The sequence below is a fragment of the Stegodyphus dumicola genome, chromosome X2 (genome assembly GCF_044657685.1).
Source record: "Stegodyphus dumicola isolate Sdum_Otavi_A_Nest chromosome X2, ASM4465768v1".
Taxonomy (NCBI): Eukaryota; Metazoa; Arthropoda; class Arachnida; order Araneae; family Eresidae; genus Stegodyphus; species Stegodyphus dumicola.
In genome coordinates, this window is record NC_140781.1 from 47,053,165 (window position 1) to 47,076,113 (window position 22,949).

The 22,949-nt window shown below is 33.1% G+C and overlaps 1 protein-coding gene across 4 annotated transcripts in view; it reads right to left on the minus strand.

Annotated features, from left to right (window-relative positions):
• Positions 1-22,949, minus strand: part of LOC118195859 (uncharacterized) — a 198,175-nt gene that overhangs the window by 96,451 nt on the left and 78,775 nt on the right. For all 4 annotated transcript variants that reach the window (XM_085809724.1, XM_085809725.1, XM_085809727.1 and 1 more), the window contains exons 3-4: positions 4,305-6,003; positions 652-746 (exon numbers count right to left, since the gene is read on the minus strand). In XM_085809724.1, coding sequence (XP_085665850.1) covers positions 652-746; positions 4,305-6,003 — 1,794 coding nt within the window. The remainder of the gene's footprint in view (positions 1-651; positions 747-4,304; positions 6,004-22,949) is intronic.

Sequence of the window (22,949 nt, forward strand, 5' to 3'; positions counted from 1 at the left end):
CTAAGATATCTTAGGTGATATCTACCATAGCTTAGGGGGCTAAGATATCTCTGCTGAGATATCTTAGGTTGGAGGCTAAAATATCTATCCCCCAACCTAGGATAAAGATATCTTAACCTAAGATAAAGATATCTTAGGTTGGGGAACCTAAGATAAAGATATCTTAGGTTGGGGGCTTGCGTTACACCAGCTATCCAAGGTGCGTTACACACCTTGGAGTTTTCCATGAGCTTAAATCTGTTATCTTGTAAGAATTACGATTAACCTCCCATGAATTACTTAATAACTATAAACAGTACAGAATGATAAGAAGTGCACTTCACTAGTAATCACATACATTATTTGAATATGGAGATTATACAATTCCCCATTTTAAAAATTTAATTTGGCAATAATAGTAATATTTTAACATTATTCAATTTGTTAAACAAAGTTTTAAAAATGTTTACAAACAATTTCTAACATTCTTTTGCCTAATAAGAAATATTTATTTATTAGCCATTAATTTTGAACATAAAAGACTGCATATGATATTATGGTATAGGTAAATGTTGGAACTACAACTAGATTAAGAAAGAAAGATTTTAAATTGCTATATTAATGTGAAATACAGAATTAAACATAAGCATAAACATTTAAAGTAAATATTACCTCCACTCATAAGCTTCATTGAAGTCTACAATGCTTTTGTTGCTTGTTAATTTTAGTATAGCTTGGATTATTGTTTCTTTGTTGAGTGTTTTTTTCTGAAAATAAAGATCAACAATTAATAACAATATTGTGAATAGAGTTTTTCTGACTAAAGAGAAATAAATATTTGAATTCTTCAGGAATTTGGACACAAGAATGAGAGTGATATATAGCTGTTGTCTATTTTTTAATTACAGAATAAGAACAGCATGACAACTTAAAAAGTTTGAGATTAAAATTTAACTCCATACTGCTGAAAATTTTTTGGTGTAATGTTATGAATTCTGAGTGGATCTTTCTTCAAGGAGAAAAATTCTGAAAACACAAACACCTAAAATTTAAATCAATAAAAGCTTGAATTTTACCCAATTTAAATACATATAATGAAGCATACAAGGTTACTCGATACCTTAATGCTCATTATTTCCCACAGATGCACACAAAATTTCAATCATTTTGTCAATAATTTAGTCTTATGGCAAAGCTCTAGAAGAACATCTGTATTTCTATAGATACACATCCAAAGTATGCAAAAATACATTAAAAAAATTAACTATAAGTAGGTCAACGGTACAAAATATATACCAGCCCTTAAAATTCAGAATTTCACTCTAGATTTTCTTAAAGCATCAAGTTTGTCTTCTTAGGGTCCATGAGTTACAGTTCATGCAAAATTCTTTTACATACTGCCCCTGAAAGGGTTCATGTGAGCATTTCTATGTGAGCTTTTTTCCATGCCAGCATATTTCTAAGTGAGTATTTTTCCATATGAGCTTTTTTTTTCTATGTGGGCATATTTCTGCATGCATTTTTTTCCCTGTCAGCATTTATACCTGTGAGCATTATTTTGTAAATATTTTTCCTGTGGTATTTTTTCAGAATCATATATTGATAAGGTGGAATCATTTCTTCATAACAGTCTTTGGAAAATGGCAAAAATTTTCAAACAAAAGGCAAAATGGGCTGAAAGTAAATAAATAAAAATTAAAACGGGCCAAAATCAAAGTACAATTATCTACTAATAAACTAAGCCCTTTTAATGCTGTTAAAATTGGTATTACAAACCATTAGCCTAAAACAGCGGTTCCTTTTGACTAATGCGTACCACCTAAACAAAAATTGAAAAACTTTAGTACCACCACATTTTACAATGATTATTTTTCAGTTTCTGAATAAAAATACTAAAGAAAATATTTTGCCATTTGCATAACCTACTGGCTGTTTGTAGTAAATATGCAAGCAGTATCGATGATCAACAAGGTGTCATTCTCCTCCTCAGTTAAAAAGACTTCACTTTATTAGATTATGGTAAGAACACTACGGCTATCAGCCCACACGAAGGGTCACAATTGTAGAAGACACTCTAAAGGAAACAAAGTTATATATTCACTTAAAAGACTCATTAATGAGGTCATTATCTTTATCTTCAAACTAACTGAAATTTTTAAGCAGAGGAGAATTGCATCCATACATCTGCCAGCGTTATTTGTGTGTATTTATTTGACAAACTTTTGTCTCAGAATTCATGCAAATATGTATAATTCTACCTTTCCCATTCATATCAAGAATATGGTCTTGTAAGTGTATTATCAGCATCATATTTACCTTCAGAGGTAACACTGTTAATTCAAGTCTAAATGATTACAATTTCTTAGAAAGATATGCTACAAATTCAGAAACATTTCCATTTTATGAGCAAGCTTTTTTTTTATAAAATAAATTTTATTAATTTATTTGGGCATTTCATCATTTACTATAAAAACTGCTATACAAACTGATAAAACAATCATTTACACTATTAAAAGTTCCTTGTAGATCTAACTGCTGGCCATTTTACTGTTTCCATTTCCAATAATGGCTATGGTTGCTAAAATCACGTTCTAGTTATGCAATTTTTTATAGAACAGTGAATTTCATTTCATGGATTCTAATACTAAATAAAAATTTCATAAGGCTAAAAACTTCCAAAGAATTTGGACATATACTACAAAAGAAATGGACAGCTGCATTTATTCCCTAACAATTTAGAGTCAATAAATGCAACAGATGATCAGATAGTATAAAGAGATAATTCACACATTTTTCTATGGAACCTTTCAAGGGTTAAAGAGAAAGCAAATCTTCATGCATAAATACTGTTTCTATTGCACATTATATAACCTCTTATGAACATGAATGTCATGTCATAAACACAAATTCATTTTTCACAACAAAACAATAGTGAATATTTAATCTCATGCGAAATTAGTCAGCAACGTATTTTCGAAAAAAAGCATTGCATTTTTGAAAAATATCTAAGTTAACAAAATATAAAAATGCTCACTTCGCATTTTTAAAGAATTTTGGGGAAAATGCATTAACAATATTTCCAGTACATGTGCATAAACAATGCTTTGTCTGAAGTACAATTTACTTATTTATAGTGATATTTATTATAAAAAAATGGTTACATAAAGCAATGAAATGGACAATTATAATTCATACCTGTTAAAGTCAGTATTTTTTAGAAAGTTCTTTTATGGTCCTAATGCTCGACTACTTATTGATTCCCTTTATACTTATCAAAAAACATACTTCAATAGCCCACTTTTCATTTTATCCTGAGTTTCAGTGTATACACCTTAAAACTGAATAAATATTTTATGAAGCTTAATCCGTCATAGAATTGATATGTATAGTAAACCCTTGCTAAGCATAGACTTGTGGAACATAATTTCGTATACACAAAGGATCTTAATTATTCCCATTAATTCTGCCCAACACTAGTTTCATTCATACATGATTCAACATTCAATTATCAACACTGGATACTTGCTGGCATCAGCTCTGTCTAGAAGTTAGACAATTTTAAAGGATTTCAATGACTGAAAATGAAGCCAAAGAAATCACACAAATTGCAAAAGATATTCAGATATGGAAAAAATCTAAGAATTAGTCGAGAAATGATGAATGAAGAATTAATCTCACAGCAAAAGCAATGATAATGTAGAAGATAAAGCACCTTTAATTTATAAGAAGTTAAACGAATTGTTAAATAAGGCTAATGGATTGTCTGATTTTGAACTTGATTAAGAACACTTGATGAAAGGCATTGAAAAAACTTTCTGCTTTTTATCACGAAACTCTTTAGAGTTGGACAGTCACTGTACGAAGTAAAAAGTCATAGCCCTTTTTTTTTTTTTTTTTTTTTAAATAAATAACTGTATTGCCTACTTATTAAGTAGTAATAAAAATCTTTTCAACATGTTTAATTTTTCTTATTTGAATTACAACAATATTTAGTTTGTTAATCTGAAATATACCTAACACATATTTTCATAGAAATGTAACTTTGTTGAACACGATTTTGCCATACATGCAATGCATTAATGACGTAGCCCCCAGGTTTGACAAGGGTTTACTATACAGCAATAGTATTAAATTCCTGCATCTAAACTAACGGAAATATACAGAAAGATAGCCATTATGAAAGAAAAAATTTTCTCCACTGGCACCTATATCATTAATTACATTTAATATCCTGCCTTTTAAGGATTAAAAAAAAAACACAAACTTTATTCACTAATAAATATTATGTTTATAAGGTAAAGATGAATTATTAAAATCTGACTTACGTTTTGAAAAAGAGGTGTCATCTCTGACACCTGATCACCTGACACCTGATCTGAAGTAGTTTCTTGCTTCTTCAAATATATATTTTGTATTTTTATTGCTGTAGTTTTGAAAAGTCCGTCACAAGCTTCGATCATTATGGCGGACTTTTCATCTGTTTCATCTTCTTTTTTAATTTCATCCACACTAAGCAGAGATAATGCGTAGTCGTTTTCAAAATTTATCATACGTTCATCAGAGCTCTGAAGTTTTGAATTTTGTTCTGTTTCTTCAATATTATTTTGTTTTTCACTTGTATTACAAGTTACTGAATTTAAAGTCACATATTTATTATTATCTTCTTCAGCAGATATATTTATTGAAGTTAGTCCATCACATGCATCCACCATGCATGCTGACTTTTCATCTCTTTCATCTTCTTTTTTAATTTCGTCCAAACTCAGCAGAGATAATGCACACTCATTTTTAAAATTTATAATATGTTCAGCAGAGCTCTGAAGTTTTGAATTTTGTTCTGTTTCTTCAATATTATTTTCTTTTTCACTTGTATTACAAGTTACTGAATTTAAAGTCACATATTTATTATTATCTTCTTTATGACCTGTATTATAAGTCACATATTTAGGAATATCTTCATTCCCTTGATCATGTAAATTACATGCTTTTGATTCTTTCATATTCATGTGTGTTGAAATACCACACCCATACTGAATATTACACGTTACTGAATTTACTTTTTTAACTTCCTTCAAATTAAGCAGAGATAATACACAATTATTTTCAAAATTTATAACATGTTCATCAGAGTTCTGAAGTTTCGAATTTTGTTCTGTTTCTTCAATATTATTTTCATTTTCACTTGTATTATATGTTACTGAATTTAAAGTCATGTATTTATTATTATCTTCATTTAAAACTAGATTATTATCTTCTTCATGAAATACTTCTTTATCACCTGTATTACAAGTCACATATTTAGGAACATCTTCATTTAAAACTATCTCTAGTTCACTTGATGAATCTTCAATATTTACAGAATGTTCAGCAGAATTATGAAGTTTTAATTTCTTTCTTGATTGTTTCATCTTGTTTCGTATGTTAGAAGACAATATCAAGTTATATCGTAACTGCCTTTTAGTTAAAGGCGTTACGTTAATACTCGTTTTTATTAGATGATGGACTGAACCATCATTCATAATGCAAATACCAGTATCATCACTGCTTAAAATATAAGATCTTACTGATAAATTTTCGGGAGAGGAATCTACAGCTTTCTTTTGATTCAGTTTTTCATTTGAGCTTTCAACACTAACTGCAGTTTCATTATTAAATTTTTTATCAAAATAAGCATTGAGGTTTATTGTTTTGTTTGATGCAGGTGTGCTTGTAACATTTTTAGAAATCTTCTTTCTTTCAATTTTACAATATTTTTTTTTTGTAGGAGATTTTCTAGCGCTACTAATATTCTTACTTATGTTCTTCTGCTTGCCAATTTTACAATACTTTTTTTTTGTGGGAGATTTTTTTATTTTACATTTACCATATTTAAACTTAAAAAATGGCATTCTCCAATTTGCCAAAATATCAGAGTCATCATTGTTAAAGCCATTTCGAGATTTACTTAGTCCTTGTTCTGAACTTTTTTCTAAATTATGATCTTCACAAACATGAGCTTGAATACTTTTATCTTCATATGAATTACTGTAAAGAAAAGCAAAAATAAAACTGGATGCTGTAACACAATAGCACAATGAAAATCATAAATTTTAATATACAACTTATTAAAAATAAAATGATGCCATCTAAATAACTAATACAACAATGAGGATTATAACACCAATGTTAACCTGTACATCTCAGCAAAAATTTTATAGAAAGGTTGAATTCATATTGATGCTTTCAAGTAGGCAAAGCTATTAAAAGTACACAGACATGTTTTGTCTTGAAGGAGAACACAGGATGTACTTGGATTCTTTCTCTCTTCACTACTATGTCAGCAAAAGAAATCCAGTACAAGCAACATCCAATTCCAAACATATTTTGGAGTAATGAACCTGTAAACCAATTGTAAGTGTTAAAGTTTTTATTTAATGATTACATGAGACAGAAAAATGTTAGCCCCAGGGCCGAAAGTGTGGTTATAACCATCATCAATCAACGTATTGTCTCTCGCCAGGGTGTGATTTCCAAACCAACCAGGTGTTTGGAAGTGATTTACACGAATCTTGGGGGAAAAAATGCTTCTACAGCACACCTAGCATTATATTCTCCATTTTAAGGCCAAAGAAAAATTTCTTTAAATAAATCTGCCTGTAGTCCAGATTTTAGATCATTCTGGAAATTGAACATTTCAATTTCAGACTTTGTTTCTAGTTATATTTACAACAGTTATTCAGAAAGTCTGGAATATAATAATTCTTGCACCCGACAGATGACACTGCTCTGCCTATGATGTATTGCATCTTCAGTGACTAAAGAATGCATCATTATGGAAAAGTTTGCATTGGTGGAACACTGACACGTAAACTGTATGCTTAAGTACAGAAGGTCCCACCTACTGTGAAATTAATTTCGCAATTCACTTTTTGAATGCAAGGAATATGTGACTATGAGAAATTCGCAGGCAATTCCTTAAGGTGTATGTCAATGCAGCTATATTGAGGGAATGATTAGAAAATGGGTTTGATCCGGAAAAATGAATGTGCATGATAATGCAAGAAGCAGCCGGCCATCTGCTTGAATGATGACCTAGTTCATCGAGTTGATGTAAAAATTCCTGTGAATATATATTTCCTGATCTAAAATCTTTTGGTGGGGTTTATTGAAATTTTGCATACCATTCTGTATAAAACTGTTAAACACTTACATAAACACAAATGTGTACACAGTACGTGCCAAAAATGCTTACAGAGGAGCATAAAAATAGACTTTTTTCTGCTGCTTTGACCATTTCTAAGACAATATAATTCTGAGGGGAATGAACTATTGAACCACATTATTACTCATGATGACACTTGGATTTCCCATGTCACATCATCAAAACAACATTCAATGAAATGGAAGCACCTCATCTCACCAACCTGGTTCAAAAGGACCATTTTTACACAAAGTATCGCGTGCAGGACAGAAAAGGTGTCATGCTGGTGGATTTCACACCCAAACACCATCAATGCCACTGTGTATAGTGACACACTAAAAGACCTGTAATGTGCCGTTCAAAACAACAGGCACAGCTAGAATAATATTATTTTACTGCATTAAAATGTCATGCCATGTTCTGCTCGCATGACTCGAGATCTTGCCCAAGTCTTTTAATTGGGAAAAAATGAATCATCTGTCATATACCCTGAACTTGCATCAAGTGACTTCCACCTATTTCCACATTTGAGTGACCAGCATTTTGATGACAAAGCGAAAAATGTCATAACATCCTGGCTAGCCTCAAAGATGGCCATATTTTATGATTCAGGTGTAATGGCTAAAATGTAAACCACTAGTCTGAAAGTAACTCAAAAATATTTTAACAATTACAAAGCTTTACTTTGCATATTATTGTATTATTGTTTTTGGCAACAGCTTTTATCTTTGGAATCCAATTTGTTTTTAAAAATGAAGCTGAGTTTTTGACTACTTCCGAGTTGGTGAATAAAATTCTATTTGATGTCGATATGGTATTTTTTTTTTACTTTTTGTAGCTCAGTCAAACATTCTTAGAACAGTAAGAATTTATCTGCATCTTATTATGTTGCATCAACTGAGGATTCACAACCACCTGATGCAGTTTCTGCGGGTCCTAAATTCTGCTACAAAGCGGCTTCCTAAGTTTTAAATTTTCACCGCCCCTAAACTTTGGATCCCAGTGCTTTTCCTAAACTATAAAAAATTTGGCATCCATTAATTTTGCAATTAGGTGCTTCTCCAAATTCCAAAAATTTTGCCTTCCCTAAATTCTGCCATCCGGTGTGAATAATATATCAGTTATTTTTAACAAATAGCACTAAATGTAATCTTTTGGATTATGAGTTTTATTAACAAAATCTATTTTTACCATATGAAAAGTAAATTTTCCCTCGTCAACATTCCTTAATGCATTTAACTTTAATCTATAATCATTGCCAAGCCTAATGTTAGCATAAAAGATAGTCACACTCTTGTTATTCAATTATTAATATAAAAAAATGTTTACACATTGCTGCATGAGTCATTACTGAAGATATCGTGTATTGATAAACGTGCGGTGATGAAAGCAAATTATAATAAATAATGATTCGCCAGGTTGCCGTCAGAGATATAAAATACTAGTAGGTGTAAAATCAATGCTGTTCCTATGTAGAATATTTTGGTTTAAGATGTATGCCAAGCAGATATGCAGCTATCGAGCTAAATTATTAATCTCACAAATTTATGCTTATGTGATTGTTTCTTCAATAACGAGGTATTTTATTTAGCGCCTAAGTGAAATTAAGAATCGGGATTCTCCACATGTTTTATTATGTAAGGAAAAATCAAATGCGCATGCAATAAAGCACAAAAAAAATTTTTTTTAGGCTTTGAGGTCTGGATTTTGGATTATTCCGGATATAGGACATCCGGATCTCGGACTTCGTACTGCATTTCTTATCTAATTTTATGGTAACATACAACTTTAGTTTACAATGGTCTTTGTGATGCATGTTATTTATTTATACATTATGCAGTTTTATACACAAGCAGAATTTCCATCATAACTCCAGATATATGATTTGATAAATGCTACAGTCAAGTCTTTAATCCGGATTCGTCGGGACTTCGGAGATTCCGGATTATCGGTTTTTTCGGATTATAGATCATCAGTTTAATTCTGGTAAGATGGCATGCAGAAATTATAAAATTAAAAATATGAAACCGTAATTTATGAAATAAAGAGCAATTATGATCTAAACGGTATCAAAATTTACAAAAAGCTTAATATTTATTTGTTTACTTTATTAAACATTTTTTTCAACACGCGCATGCGTAAAGCATACATTACGCATAGTCGAAATTAGAAAATTGCAACCAGAAAACTATTTGATGTGTATTCATGATATTTATAATGACGAGGAATTTGATTTAAAGCATATCAAAGACGGAGTACATCGAGATGAAATACTACATTTAGTAAGAAATTATAAGCCGAATAAAATAAAAACATCTGCCGTGAAGATAAGGATAGTGCTGACAGATCAACTTCCAGTTCATTGCGCGCCGCGAAGTTCCCCCCCCCCCCACAGCCGCAGAGCTGCATGAAATCGATAAACAGATTTTGGAATGGTTAGAGAAACAAAGGATATGCTTTTATCCATTTTTTGTAGCAATTCCCCTTTTTGTTTGATGGACATCGAAACATGCTTTCGCTTTGTAGATCCTTTGGCAGCTCCAGAATCAGAAATTCTTTTTGACATAATCGAAAGTTCAAGCTTACTTTTATAAAATTGCTCTAACAGTCTGCAAAAAATAATAAGCTGGATCCAATTAGAAGATTAAGGAACAACGCTATCTGCACCATTAACTGAAATAGATAATTAGATCATTTTAGCTTAGCTTATACCGTCCGTTATACATTAAAAGCGCATGCGTAAAGGTATTATGCGCATGCGTAAGCGCATAATGCGTTTGCGGACGCGCAGAAAGTTTGTAGCTTTGAGGTTCGGATTATAGATCATTCCGGATTATGGACGTCCGGATTAAAGTCTTTAATCTGTCCATAATCCGGAATGATCTATAATCCGGACCTCAGAGCTACAAACTCTCTGTGCATGTGTCAACGCATAATGCGTTAACACATTATTATATAATGCATGCTCTACGCATGTGCATAATATGTTTACCCATGCATGTTTAATGTATAATGGACGGTATAAGCTAAGCTAAAATTTTCTAATTATCTATTTCAGTTAATGTTGCAGATTATGTTGTTCCTTAATCTTCTAATTGGATCCGGCTTATTACTTTTTGCAGGATTTTTAAAATCCGTTCAGTGGTTGCTTTCCATTATTTGAAGTTCAGATTTTGAGCGTAAGGTGCATTTGTCCCTCGCTCCCTAGTTTAACTTAGCTAATATTTCTTTATGCTTGATCAGATAGCCTAGCTCAGTAAAAGTAGGCGGCCAGTGCAACTATGATTAAAAATCTAGTTATAACCACGTGCAGTGCTGATAAGGACCCCGTGTTTCTGTGACTCCTTCTCCTATTTTCTTCTTTCTATGTATTTCTTTCTCCTGATGAGGAGGGACCTTTAGCTGCCCTCGAAATCGATTGAGTGTTTCATTATACCTACGCTAAATACAAGGTTGTTTTTTTACGATTTTGATTCATGAGCATCTCGAAGCTTTGGGAGTTATTTGAATATTATTTTCCAACAGCTCAAGAGCCTTAATTTAGGCTTCTAAAAAAAGTATTCATGGGTTTAACCCTCAGTGGCAGAGATTTTTGGATCTGCTCATGAAGACTTGTATTTAAACAACATTTATTAGCTAAATTACTTTAGTTTCTATTTTTACAAGCTTCCATTCATTAAGAAGATATTTAAATTATTAAAGAAAGTAAGGAAGCAAAAGATTTTAAATTATAAGCTAATATGTACAAAGTAAGAAAAAATCTCGGCCCAATAGCGGCCGAGCGGTAAAGTCGCTGAACACTGGTAGTTCGGTCCGAGGTTCGAATCCCACAAACGGGCTGACTGCATGGATGTTTTCTTGGTTTTCCCCATGTGTAACGTGTATACGAGCCAGTTTCCCTTTGAAAGTCCTCCACGAAGGCATCCCTCCCCTTAGGCAGATAACCCTAGTGTGCTTTGCCATAATTAAATACACACACATACACACACACACTCATCGACTGAATCTCTGAACTTAGTAGAGAATATGTTGCAATTTCCTAAAAATTGCAAGGTGGGAGGATGTTAAGGAATGTGCACGCACTCAGTTAATACACTATAATTTAATATGCTCATTATAATGTAGATATTTTATGGCAACAGTGATATTTTCTTTTACACATGCTTTGAGCGTGATAACGCATGTAATTTTTTTTATACGCTTAGAATGCTAAATAAATGGGTTTGTTGTTAATAAAAAAAGTTTTCTCTGCAAAATATATTTCCATTCAACGGAAGTTATTAAAATAAGTTAAGAAATTGATTAATTTCAAACATTCATGTCATTGATGATAATTTACTATTTGTTGATGCAATTATTTCAAGTCATTGTATCCAACAAACTGAATTTTCTATTGGAAAACATGATATTAAATTAATAGAAGCAAAAACTCCTGAACAAAACTTTCTAACTAATATTGTAAACATTAATTCTTCTGATTTAACACATCTTACCAATCTGGACCATCGCTCACAAATCAAACACCTTCCTACAAACCCAATAAAACCAAAACTTACTTGCAAATGTCTTTGATTTTAATGGAAGAAATCACTGTCTGTCAATGTATTGCAGAAGTTTAATCCAGGAGTTGCTGAATGACAGAATAATCAAACCTAGTAGTTCTGATTTTGCCGCCCATTATTGTCTTATGTTAAAAGAGAAATGGATCTCATCGACTATGTATAAATTACCAACGCCATAACAAGAGAATAGAGAAAGACAAATTTCCTCTACCCCTCATAAGGCAAATTCTTGACAATTTACAAACTTCTAAGAACTTTACATCTCTCAGCTTGAAAAACAGCTATTTTTTCATGTTCCCATGAATCCCCAAAGCACCAAATACATAGTATTTATTATTCATGAAGGCCAGTATGAATTCCTTAAAGTCCCCTTTGGACTGTGCAAATCTCCTAGCTTTTTTTCAAAGATTTATTAATACCATATTTAGACTTCTCATTAGTGATCAGACTGTCATAATTTATATGGATATAATCATTCCATCTAAGGATGAAGATGGTGGAATTAAAAAATTATGACGAGTCCTTCAAGTTGCCTCAGATTACTGTCTCGAAATAAACATTCAGAAATGCAACTTTCTAAAGAAAAATATTAAATTCCTAGGTTATATTACCCAAGATAGCACTATTCAACCTTCATGGCAATTTCCATTGAGAGTGTCACTCAAAAGATTACTGACGCAGAATCAACTGATGACTTCATTACTGGGATCAAGCACACCTTAGAAACAACCCATTTAAATCACTACTCCTTAAAGAACAGCGATCTTTATGAAGTAGTTCAAGACCAAGAACTATTAGTTGTACCTAAAGCCATGCAAACCGAAATAGTGCAAAATGTTCCCTCTAAAGGTCATGTTTCTGCTCTTAAAATGGAATCCATTATTAAACATGATTATTACATGCCTAATTTATCTGCGATTGTTCAAAAAATCATTTGAACAGTGTACCATGCATTCTTTCTTCCAAAAAGTCTGGTAAAGCACAAGGGTCTCTTCACCCAATTCCAAAATGCAATACACCACTTGATACTTATCATATCAACTTTCTGTGACCACTGCCATCAACAAATAAGAATTACAAATACCTTTTTACAGTTGTTGATGCATTCTCAAAGTTTCTTTGGCTTTATCCTGTTAAATTGACAACCGCTCAAGCCGCGGTTGACAAACTGAAATTACAGCAAACAACTTTTGGAAATCCCCAATGCATTATCGCAGACTGAGACGCAGCTTTTACTTCAACTGAATTTGAAGCTTATTGTCATCACGAGAATATTGAGCATAATTACGGGCATTCCACATGGAAATGGAGAGATTAAATGCATTTTAACGATCCTTATTTTTGATGAAACATCTGTTTTAAATCAGAGGCCTTCTTGTTCTCAAGAGAACTAATTATCAGGTAATTAACAAAGGAAGTGTGTTAAGGACACATCCCTTGTGCAGTTTCCTTGAAAACTATCATCCAGTGTCCGCTAAATGTCCAGATGGTAATTCAACAAAGTAACTCGTAAAGATATCCCCATGCGGTTTCCTTGTTGAATTAACCTAAAAGGAAAGGACGAGGTTCTTTTTGTGGAGAATTATGCTTAGAGAGATGCTGTGGGTAAGTCGTGCAAAGCAACTGTCAGAGCCACATCAAGCGGAAGTTTTGTATGTTATGGCTGTACTGTATTGATGTTTTACCTTTTATTATTTCAGAAACCTTTGTTAAGTTTTAAAATAAATATTTAAAAGCCCCCTGGTTTGATTATTCATCCATCTCGGATGTTCTTGCACTACAGCTATAAAATTGGTGGCAGCTGCATAAATCCAAGGAAAAATTTTACGAATGCCAGTCCAGATAAAGAGGAGCATCAGTCGCCTGAATACAGGCTCATTTTTAAGCGGTGTGGGATAGGAAATCCACGAAGAAAGTTACAGACGCCAGTCCGGATAAACAGGAATGCCAGTCTCCTCAATACAGCTTATTGTTAAGCTGTGTGAATTGGAAATCCACGAAAACGTTTACGGACACCAGTTCGGATAAAGAGGAACATCAGTTTCCTGAATACAGCTCATCTTTCAGTGGATGTAAAGCATTTAAAAGCTTAATATTACTGATAGTACCATAAGTCATCAAGTAAACAAATTATATTTGAAACCATAATGTGCATATTATGGTGTAAATTGTCTTGCATTTGTGTTTAGATCTGTAAGATATTTTGTGAACAAAATTAAGGGTTAAAACTTTATTTCCCCTTTTTTGAAACTGATATTTGTTTAAAACAAATCTATATATATATATAAACATAGAGAGAGGGAGCTAAAATTGTTAGATTATCATAATTGGGCTTATATCATGGCATTCTTAGCAAAAGTTAAAAAAGAGGACCTTAAAACCTTGGCTGAAGAATTGGGGGAAAACGTCGGACTTGAGCTTAGGATATTGGATATAAGACAGCTGATTATGAGGAAAATTCTACAAGGAGGAACTTGTGAAAGACCTGTTGGAATTCCATGAGGCTTGAGAGGGGAAAAAAATGGAGCAGAAATAAATTCAGAAAGAAGAGGAAGAGAGGCAGAATAAAATTAGGAGAGGAGGAGAGGCAGAGTAGAATTAGGAGAGGTGTGGAAGAGAGGCGGGATAGAATGGAGTTTGAATTAACGAGGTTAAGATTACTAGCCACTAATGGAAATGATTCCTTAAATGTGCTTAGGAACAGCAACTACGATCAGCAAAAAATGATTCCAAAATTTGATCCTGAAGAGAACGATATTAGTTTGCATCTAGTCATAACTGAGTGCCAAGCAAAGCATGCAAATCTACACCAATCAAAATAGGTTTTTGTTTTATTGACAATTCTGCCAACTGACATAGTTCAGCTGATTATGCAAGAGCCAAAGCAGCAAGCTTATGACTACACTTACGTAAAAGGGATACTGCTCAAAAGGTTTAAGAGTAGTCCAGAAAATTTCGCATCAAATTTACGAAAACCTAGAAAAACACTGAAGCCACTTGGAGACATTTTACTTTTGAATTAACGAATTATTTTGAAGAATGGATTGCAAGTTTGGAAATTAAAGATTTTGAACTTTTAAAAGACATTATGATAACAGACCAAATGAAGCATCATGTAAATTTCGAAGTATGTCAGCATTTTATTGATGAATGTTCGAAGATAAAAACTCCAAATAAATCAGCAAAATTATTAGAAGAGTATGAAAATGTACGTGAACCCTGGAAGATCTCCCCAGTTCAGAGTCACAAAAAGGCAATAAAAATCATTCAAATTCAAGAGATTTGCAAAAGTATCACCAGTCTTGAGGGGAAGCTAGATATGCCTCTGAGAAAAAGGAAACTTTCCGAAATCAGAATGAACATCATTTTGATGTGCGTAAACCACTTAAGTGTTATTCTTGTGGCTCAAGTGATCACTTAACGCCAAAATATCCAAAAGTCCAGAAAGATTTCAAATCACCAGCTATTGTAAATATGGTGCAGGAGAATGAAGATTATTTAGACCCGTACATAACGATGACTAAAGTGAATGTGTTCGATCTTCCAGTGTTGCGAGATTCTGAATCATCTATTGATATAATCTGCAACAAATACATGTGGTAATTTGCTCCTATGACTCGTCTGCCTTTTCCTGAATCTGGCAACAGCGAGAGAGGCGAGATGCTTCTTCAAGCTGCGTGAGGAAATGGACAGACTTGCATTCCGATGATGTGAGAACGTGGTGTTGGATGGAGCTGAACCATGCCGCTCGAAAACATTGATTGACGATATGATTCTGTTTCATGATGAAGAACTTTTTATCTTACTTCCTTTCACACTGTAAATAATCATGTTTATTCTTTCATCATTGAATACCCTTAAAATGTTACTAATCCTAATTTCATCCTACATGGGGGCTAGGCCCCACAAACTCTCTCGACTCCTTGAACTAAAATCTGTTCTCTTCACCTTTTTAAATCCCCTAGACTACCATATTACATATCCAATATACCTATAAATGATGTACTACTGTGGAATAATATCGCAAGATTCCAGTTGTTGTGATTCGTCAGCACGTAAGTACAGCAAATTTTATTTGATGAAGTAATGCTAATCAGGAAGTGATATTCTTTCAAGTTATTATGAATACTTGATGACGCCTTTTTATGAAGTTTATTTGATGAAGCGAATGGCATTTGATGTTGATGAAAATTCATTTATTTTTGAATGATTATTACTTTGAAGAATTAACACTTTTGTTTTCGAATTTTATGCCGATGATAATTAATTAAACAGCTTTGATGAAGTTTAATTGAATAAACTAGAGGTATTTTATTTTGATGGAAATACATTACTGACTAAAGAATTGTGATGTATTAAAAAAGTTACTTTGAAGAATTACTTTCGTTTTCGAATTTGGTGCATAAATTTCTTATTTTTTGTGATGCTGATATTTTACAAGAACTGTACAATATTATTTGAAGTTATTAATTTTCATATCATATTTTAATGTGAAAATCTATTTTCCATTCTTAACATAGTCTTATATGAAGATTTGTTTGAAGATATATTTTACCATTTGTTTGAATCATATGTTCACAATTTCATTTATGATTTTTGAGTGTTTTAACATCATAGTCATTGTGTAATATACTAAGAAGAATTAATATTATTTTGAAGAATATGAAAAATTAAGAGTATATTTTGGTGTGCTAATTTCTGATAAATATTTAATACCAGATAAACATTTGATGAAATCGAAACATACATATTTTGTGAATCTCATATTTGGTAAAAACAAAACTGATAAATAAGGGCTACACTTAACGATTATCCCAACATTGCACAGTCATTAAAAACCGCCAGTATCAAGCATATCAAGCTTTTACATCGTTTAGTTTTTGGCTTGGATGGTGATCGGCAAAATCATGCTAGGTTACGCAATTTTTCTGGTTTTCCCAAACCATTTAACTTTCAAGATACGAAACAAAAAATTATCAAAGAATTTTCTCTCACAGATTTAATTGCCATATGTAGCGTACTGCATTTAGAATTTTCCACCGATATTGAAAACTGTGCTAACACTATTCTTACGAATCTTGCTGATGTATCGTTATTAAAATCAGATTCCACTGACTACAGCGACCTTGAAAAAGACGCTTTGGTGCAAAGTTAACCCTCGACGCGTAGCGTCGCCCAAACGAACATTAATCACGCTCCAGATGAATCGTTATGTAAACAAATGCAGGAAAAAATCTCTCTTGAAAGCGCGCCTGGAAATTTATTGCTTTCATAAACACAGACTGTTCTGTTTCAATGTTTTGGCTTAAAGGACATTGTTGATTTGATCACACCCTTTTCCTCTCGGGATAATTACAGCGTTGAAAATTTTATTTCAGACACTGATGATATTTTTAATCTATGAAATCACGAACCCTGTACACCAAGTAATTTTTGTTAAAAAATGTCTTACAGGTCCAGCTTTAACATTAATCAGATCAATTCGTGGAATTACTAATTGGGAACAATTAAAACACCATTTATTAGATGAATTTTCGGAAAAAAATTAATAGCCTTCAATTACATAAAATAATGGAATCTCGTCACATGAAAACATCTGAAACCTTACAAGAATATTTTTTAGCTATGAGAGACCTCACACACAAAGGTTCTATGGATGATTCTTCTTTGATTGACCATGTCATCAACGGTATTCCCGATTCATCAAACAACAAAATAATTTTATACGGTTGTAAATCCATTCCTGAATTTAAAGAAAAACTGAAGATTTATGAAAAACTCTTTAACAATTCAAAACATTTGAAGCAAAATACTCCAAAGAAATTTACAAATTCCTTTCCCAATTTTAAAATTGATGCTAAACGTACATCAAATACACAGATAATTTGTTAAAAGGTCACAAAAGCAATACTTGTCCAAATAAATCTAATGGCAAATTCTGTTATGGCTGCCAAAATTATGGTCATGTTCATTGCAACTGTCCCAAACGCTCTGGTAGTTCTACCACAGAATCTCCTAGTTGTTCTACATCTGATAGTACTGTAAATGCACTTTCTGCTCAAAATTTTTCTAAAAATCCTATGCATGTTGATATTTAACTTAAAGGAACTCAGTTAACTGCTCTCTATGACACTGGTTCACAAGCAACACTTATTACGAAGAAAACATACCGCAAAATTGGTTCTCCACCATTACATCCTTCCAGAATTACATTCTCAGGACTTGGCCGAGACACAGTTCAAAGTATTAGATTCTTTCAGGACTACATTCAAATTGAAAACACTATTTTACCTGCTAAAATCCATGTAGTAAAAAATTATATGATCCCTCTTGATGCCATTATTGGAATAGACTTTTTGCAACAAACTCTATTTAGATTTGATAAAGATGGTATTCATTTATGCAGCAATAATAATGATGATCAAATTTTTGTTAATGTTGCTAATGTTACTCATGATCACAGAGTTCCACCTGATCTGTCACACATCTCAAAATCTGAAATTCGCGAGGAAGTTCAACATATCATTACTCCTCACAAACCACACGAAGTTAACACTGCTATGGAAGATTTTCAGAAAATAACAGAAAATGAAAATCAGTTGAAGAAAACAAGTAAGGAAAATGATGATGATGATGATGATGCACATGACGATTCAGAATTGGATTTGGATTATCACGATGACAAAGATGATGCTGATACCAATCATGGAGCTCATGACGATGATGTTGATGAAGACGGTGATGCCGCAGACGATGACATGGATCAAGATCATGATATTGATGATGACGACAATCATAACGCTAATGGTGATGATGATGATGATGGCACTCATGAAGCTAATGAAGATGATGTTGATCAAGATGACGTTGCTGTTGCTGATGAAGATCATGTCAATGAAGATGATGTTGATGACAACGACGATGATGCTGATGACAGTAATGAAGATGATGATTATGTCGATAATGATCCAAACGTGCAGAATACTGAAGAAACAGTGAAAAATAAACTGAATCAATTTGAACAAGCATGTGCTGATCAAGCAAACGAGAAAACACCTGCTAAAAGTGCAGAAATTCCCAAAGAACAGACAAATAATCTAAGGAAACAACTTGTCTCTGACATTCCAGTTGAAGCTTTTGAGGCAACAAAGAATGCTGAAATACTTGGAATAGAAATTACTGTTTCATAAACTTTATCTACTTCACACCCCAAGAAACGCAAGAAGAAAGCCTGGAAGTATAAACGAAGAAAATTTAAACGAACTTCAAAGACAATGAAATTGCTGACACAGCATGATGATGAAAAAGCTGCATTATGCATTGAAGCTCAATGGAACCTCCTCCGTTTACAGCAAGCACATATACGACAGTATAAGAAACGTCGCAAACCTCCCTGCAAATACAAACTTGGACACCAAATACCAATCCAGCCTGAATTGAAACTTCCACTTGGACTGAATCTTCGACTGAACTGAAACTTGGACTTAAACTTCGTCCCAAATTTTTTGGTCCTTATGAGACAGTTCATCCCTCTGATTGTTACGAAGTACGAAAGATACGCCATGAAGACACCATTATGATGTCAACCTGTGCTGATAAGACGAACCGGTGGTGCACAAACCTAACATTCGCCACCTGGACATTGATTTTTTTTTTCACTTTCTCTGCTTTTTTTTTTTTTTTTCTTTCTTTTCAGATCAACCCCCAGGCGAGGACACACGGCAAGGCAGAATGGCCGTGTGGTAATTCGCTGCTATAACTCGTCCGCCTTTTTCCTGAATCCGGAGAGATACTTCTTCAAGCTGCGTGAGGAAATGGACAGACTTGCATTCCGATGATGTGAGAACGTGGTGTTGGATGGAGCTGAACCATGCCGCTCGAGAACATTGATTGACGATATGATTCTGTTTCATGATGAAGAACTTTTTATCTTACTTCCTTTCACACTGTAAATAATCATGTTTATTGTTTCATCATTAAATACCCTTAAAATGCTACTGCCTTCCTCTATTTTAATCCTAACTTCATCCTACATACATAACTCCTTGGATGCTCAGCCTGGGTAAAACAGCTGTCTGATGCAGTTCCAATCAGTTTACACTTAGCACATATCAAAATAGAAGGGGAATTTGGAAGTATAATAACAAAGACAGCAGTCATTTGAAATGAGCTTGATGAAGGACGTTATCATCTAAGGAACCGGATAGCCGCAAAATTAGAAACAAATCAACTCGATGGACTTTCCTTTCAAGTAAATGTGGGGAAGACTCCAGCTCAGAAACTCCATCAGTCGAAGAGGAAATTTCGCTCCTCGCTACAGATGAAAGCAACCCTTTGTCCCGAACGAAAGAACTGATGGAGGGAAAATTGCTCCTGCCTGATGCAGAGGGTGAACAAACTGCCTCTTCTTTCAACAGACAAGGCTCAGTTATCTAACTTGCAAAGAGAAAGTGCGGATTTAAAGCCATTTGTCATTCCTGAACCAGATCAAGAAAAAAAACGTAGATACATGTGGACTCTTGCCCACCACACTTAGGGAAAAGAAAAATATATTAACCGCACTTTGTTTATTCTCTGAATATCCAGAGATGGCTCCAATAGAAGATTTCACTTCTGTTTCTGGGGTCGGTGCATTACTAAAACCTACCACCAGAATGGAAATTTCTAAAAGAATTCAGCATAATCAAGAAACTGTAGATATACCCGGTTTGGCCTCGTACCAACCAACCAAATTCTCGTTAAATTTCACACAGCATGAAAATTTCATAAGTGGTTTCTCCAAAATAAAATGTATTGTAAATTTAACAGGGAAAACAGAAAGATCCAATATTTGCCGCTTCGGTATGTTAGAGCCCTATACTGAGATGCCTAAAGGGAATGGTTGTAATTATATCATAAATGATGTAAATCAAACTTATAATGAAGTGGTTCCTCTTGATATTAATGCCAGATCAAATATGTATAATTATTTTGAGGTCAAGTGCAGTAGTTCAGGATCACGTTTCAGGTTACCGCAGAGAGATTACCAGAAACTGATAATCAAATATCTGCAAGGCTCCTTTTCAGCCTGGATAGATGTATAATAGATTTAAGAATGTATATTGTACATACGTATTTGCAGAAAACTGTAAAATAATATTTTGTATGTGTGTAATTAAGGTTAGTTCTTAGTAATTGTTCATGTGTTTTTTATACTGGCCTCAATATATAAGTTTATATTGCTTTTATCCCTGGTACTTAACCAACTAAAGTGTAAAAATTTAGTCTTTATATTCATTGTGTAGTGCTGACTTTATTTGTATCTAGCAGTGAGATTCAAGTAAGATAGATTCGAATTCTGCACCCCCCCGGGAGGAAAAAGATTGTAACAATCCTTATTTTTGATAGAACATCCACTTTAAACTAAAGGACTTTCAATTCTCAAGAGGACTAATCATCAGCTAATTAACAAAGGAAGTGCATTAAGGACACATCCCTTGTGCAGTTTCTTTGCGAACTATCACTCAGTGTCTGCTAAATGACCAGAAGGTAATTCAACAAAGGAACTCGTAAGGACATCCTCCTGTGTGGTTTCCTTGCTAAATTAACCTAAAAGGAAAGGAACAGGTTCTTTTTGTGGAGAATTATGCTTAGAGAGATGCTGTAGGTAAGTCGCGCCAAGCGACTGTCAGAGCCGCATCAAGCAAAAGTTTTGTATGTTATGGCTTTACTGTAACTGTCAGAGAAGCATCAAGCAGATGTTTTGTATGTTGTGGACTTGTGGACTGAATAATGCAATAATATGCAAAGTAAACATTTATAATTATTAAAATATTTTTAAGTTATTATCAAACTTTTTAAATTTTATGCCATTACATATTGATGTTTTACTTTTTATTAATCCAGAAATTTTTGTTAAGTTTTAAAATAAATATTTAAAAGACCCCTGGTCTGATTATTCATCCATCTCGGATGTTCTTATGCTACAGCATGCCCAGTGTTTTGATTCCTGTTTTAACTAAGCTATCCTTACAAGATCTTGATAAATGGTTCAAACATGTTGCTTCTGTGCAAAGAATCATCAATAGCATTACATCTCAAGCTAACCAACTTCACTCTCTTTGAGCTACTTTTTTAAAACCAGATGAAAAATAAAAATAATATCAAAATTAAGCAAATACTTGAAGAGAAGCACTTCCAATCCACTTTACGAGAAAAAGAAAGAATACATGGCGAAGTGAAAAACAATATTCTCAATCTTCAGGAAGAAAATAGATGTCAATATAACAAGCGCCACAACAACCAAACTCATACAAAGTTTCTGATCAAGTCGCACTTCAATGTACTCAATTTGGAACTGAAATGAAATTCTGTACCCAATTTTTCAGATCTTACAAAGTGACAGGTGTTAAGCTACATGACAGCTATGAAGTAAAGAAAGTTGAAATACATGAAGGTCCTAATAAAACTTCCAAAGCTGCTCATATGATGAAACCACTGCCTTCTTAACAATGAACTCTTAATTTTGAACTCGTATACCATACATTTAGTATTACTAAAGTAGGACATTCTATTTAGTATTTACTATCTATATACTCCAACTCAAATTCTTTTCCTCTATGCTTTTTCATTATTTTTTTAATTAGTTGAAGTCTTTTTTTTTCCCCTCTTCATAGAATTTTTATATATGCAAGATTTATTAAGGCATTCAATTTTTTCCCTCGACAAGATGTTCCAGATATGCTCTTAAAGATGTTTGAGCATTTAAGACGTTCTGGAGAAATAACTTTTTCCCCCTCAAAACATTCCAATATGATCAATCAACACTCGAAGAAATGGCATTTTTTCAAGACATTCCAAGATAATCCAGCAACACACACTGACATGACATTTGTTTTCTTTCCCTCAGGACATTCCAAGATGATCCAGCAACAGCCAAAGGAACTTTTTTTTTAATTAATTATTTCAGATTTTGCTGTAACTCCATTATTGCCAGAAGGGCCTGTCACATAAAATGCCCAACGTGAGTACCAAGAATGCGACAACACAGCACCACTGACAAAGAGCAAGACAGGAGGATGATGTGATAGAAGATATATGTGGAAAATCGACTTAAGACGCCATGAATGAATGATGATGACCACTTCTTTCATTTGTCATTTTTTTTTTATCTGTAGATATCATCCAAATGTAACAGTATTCTTCACCAATAGTTTAAGTAAATAATTTAGTTATTTAGAAACGTTTTG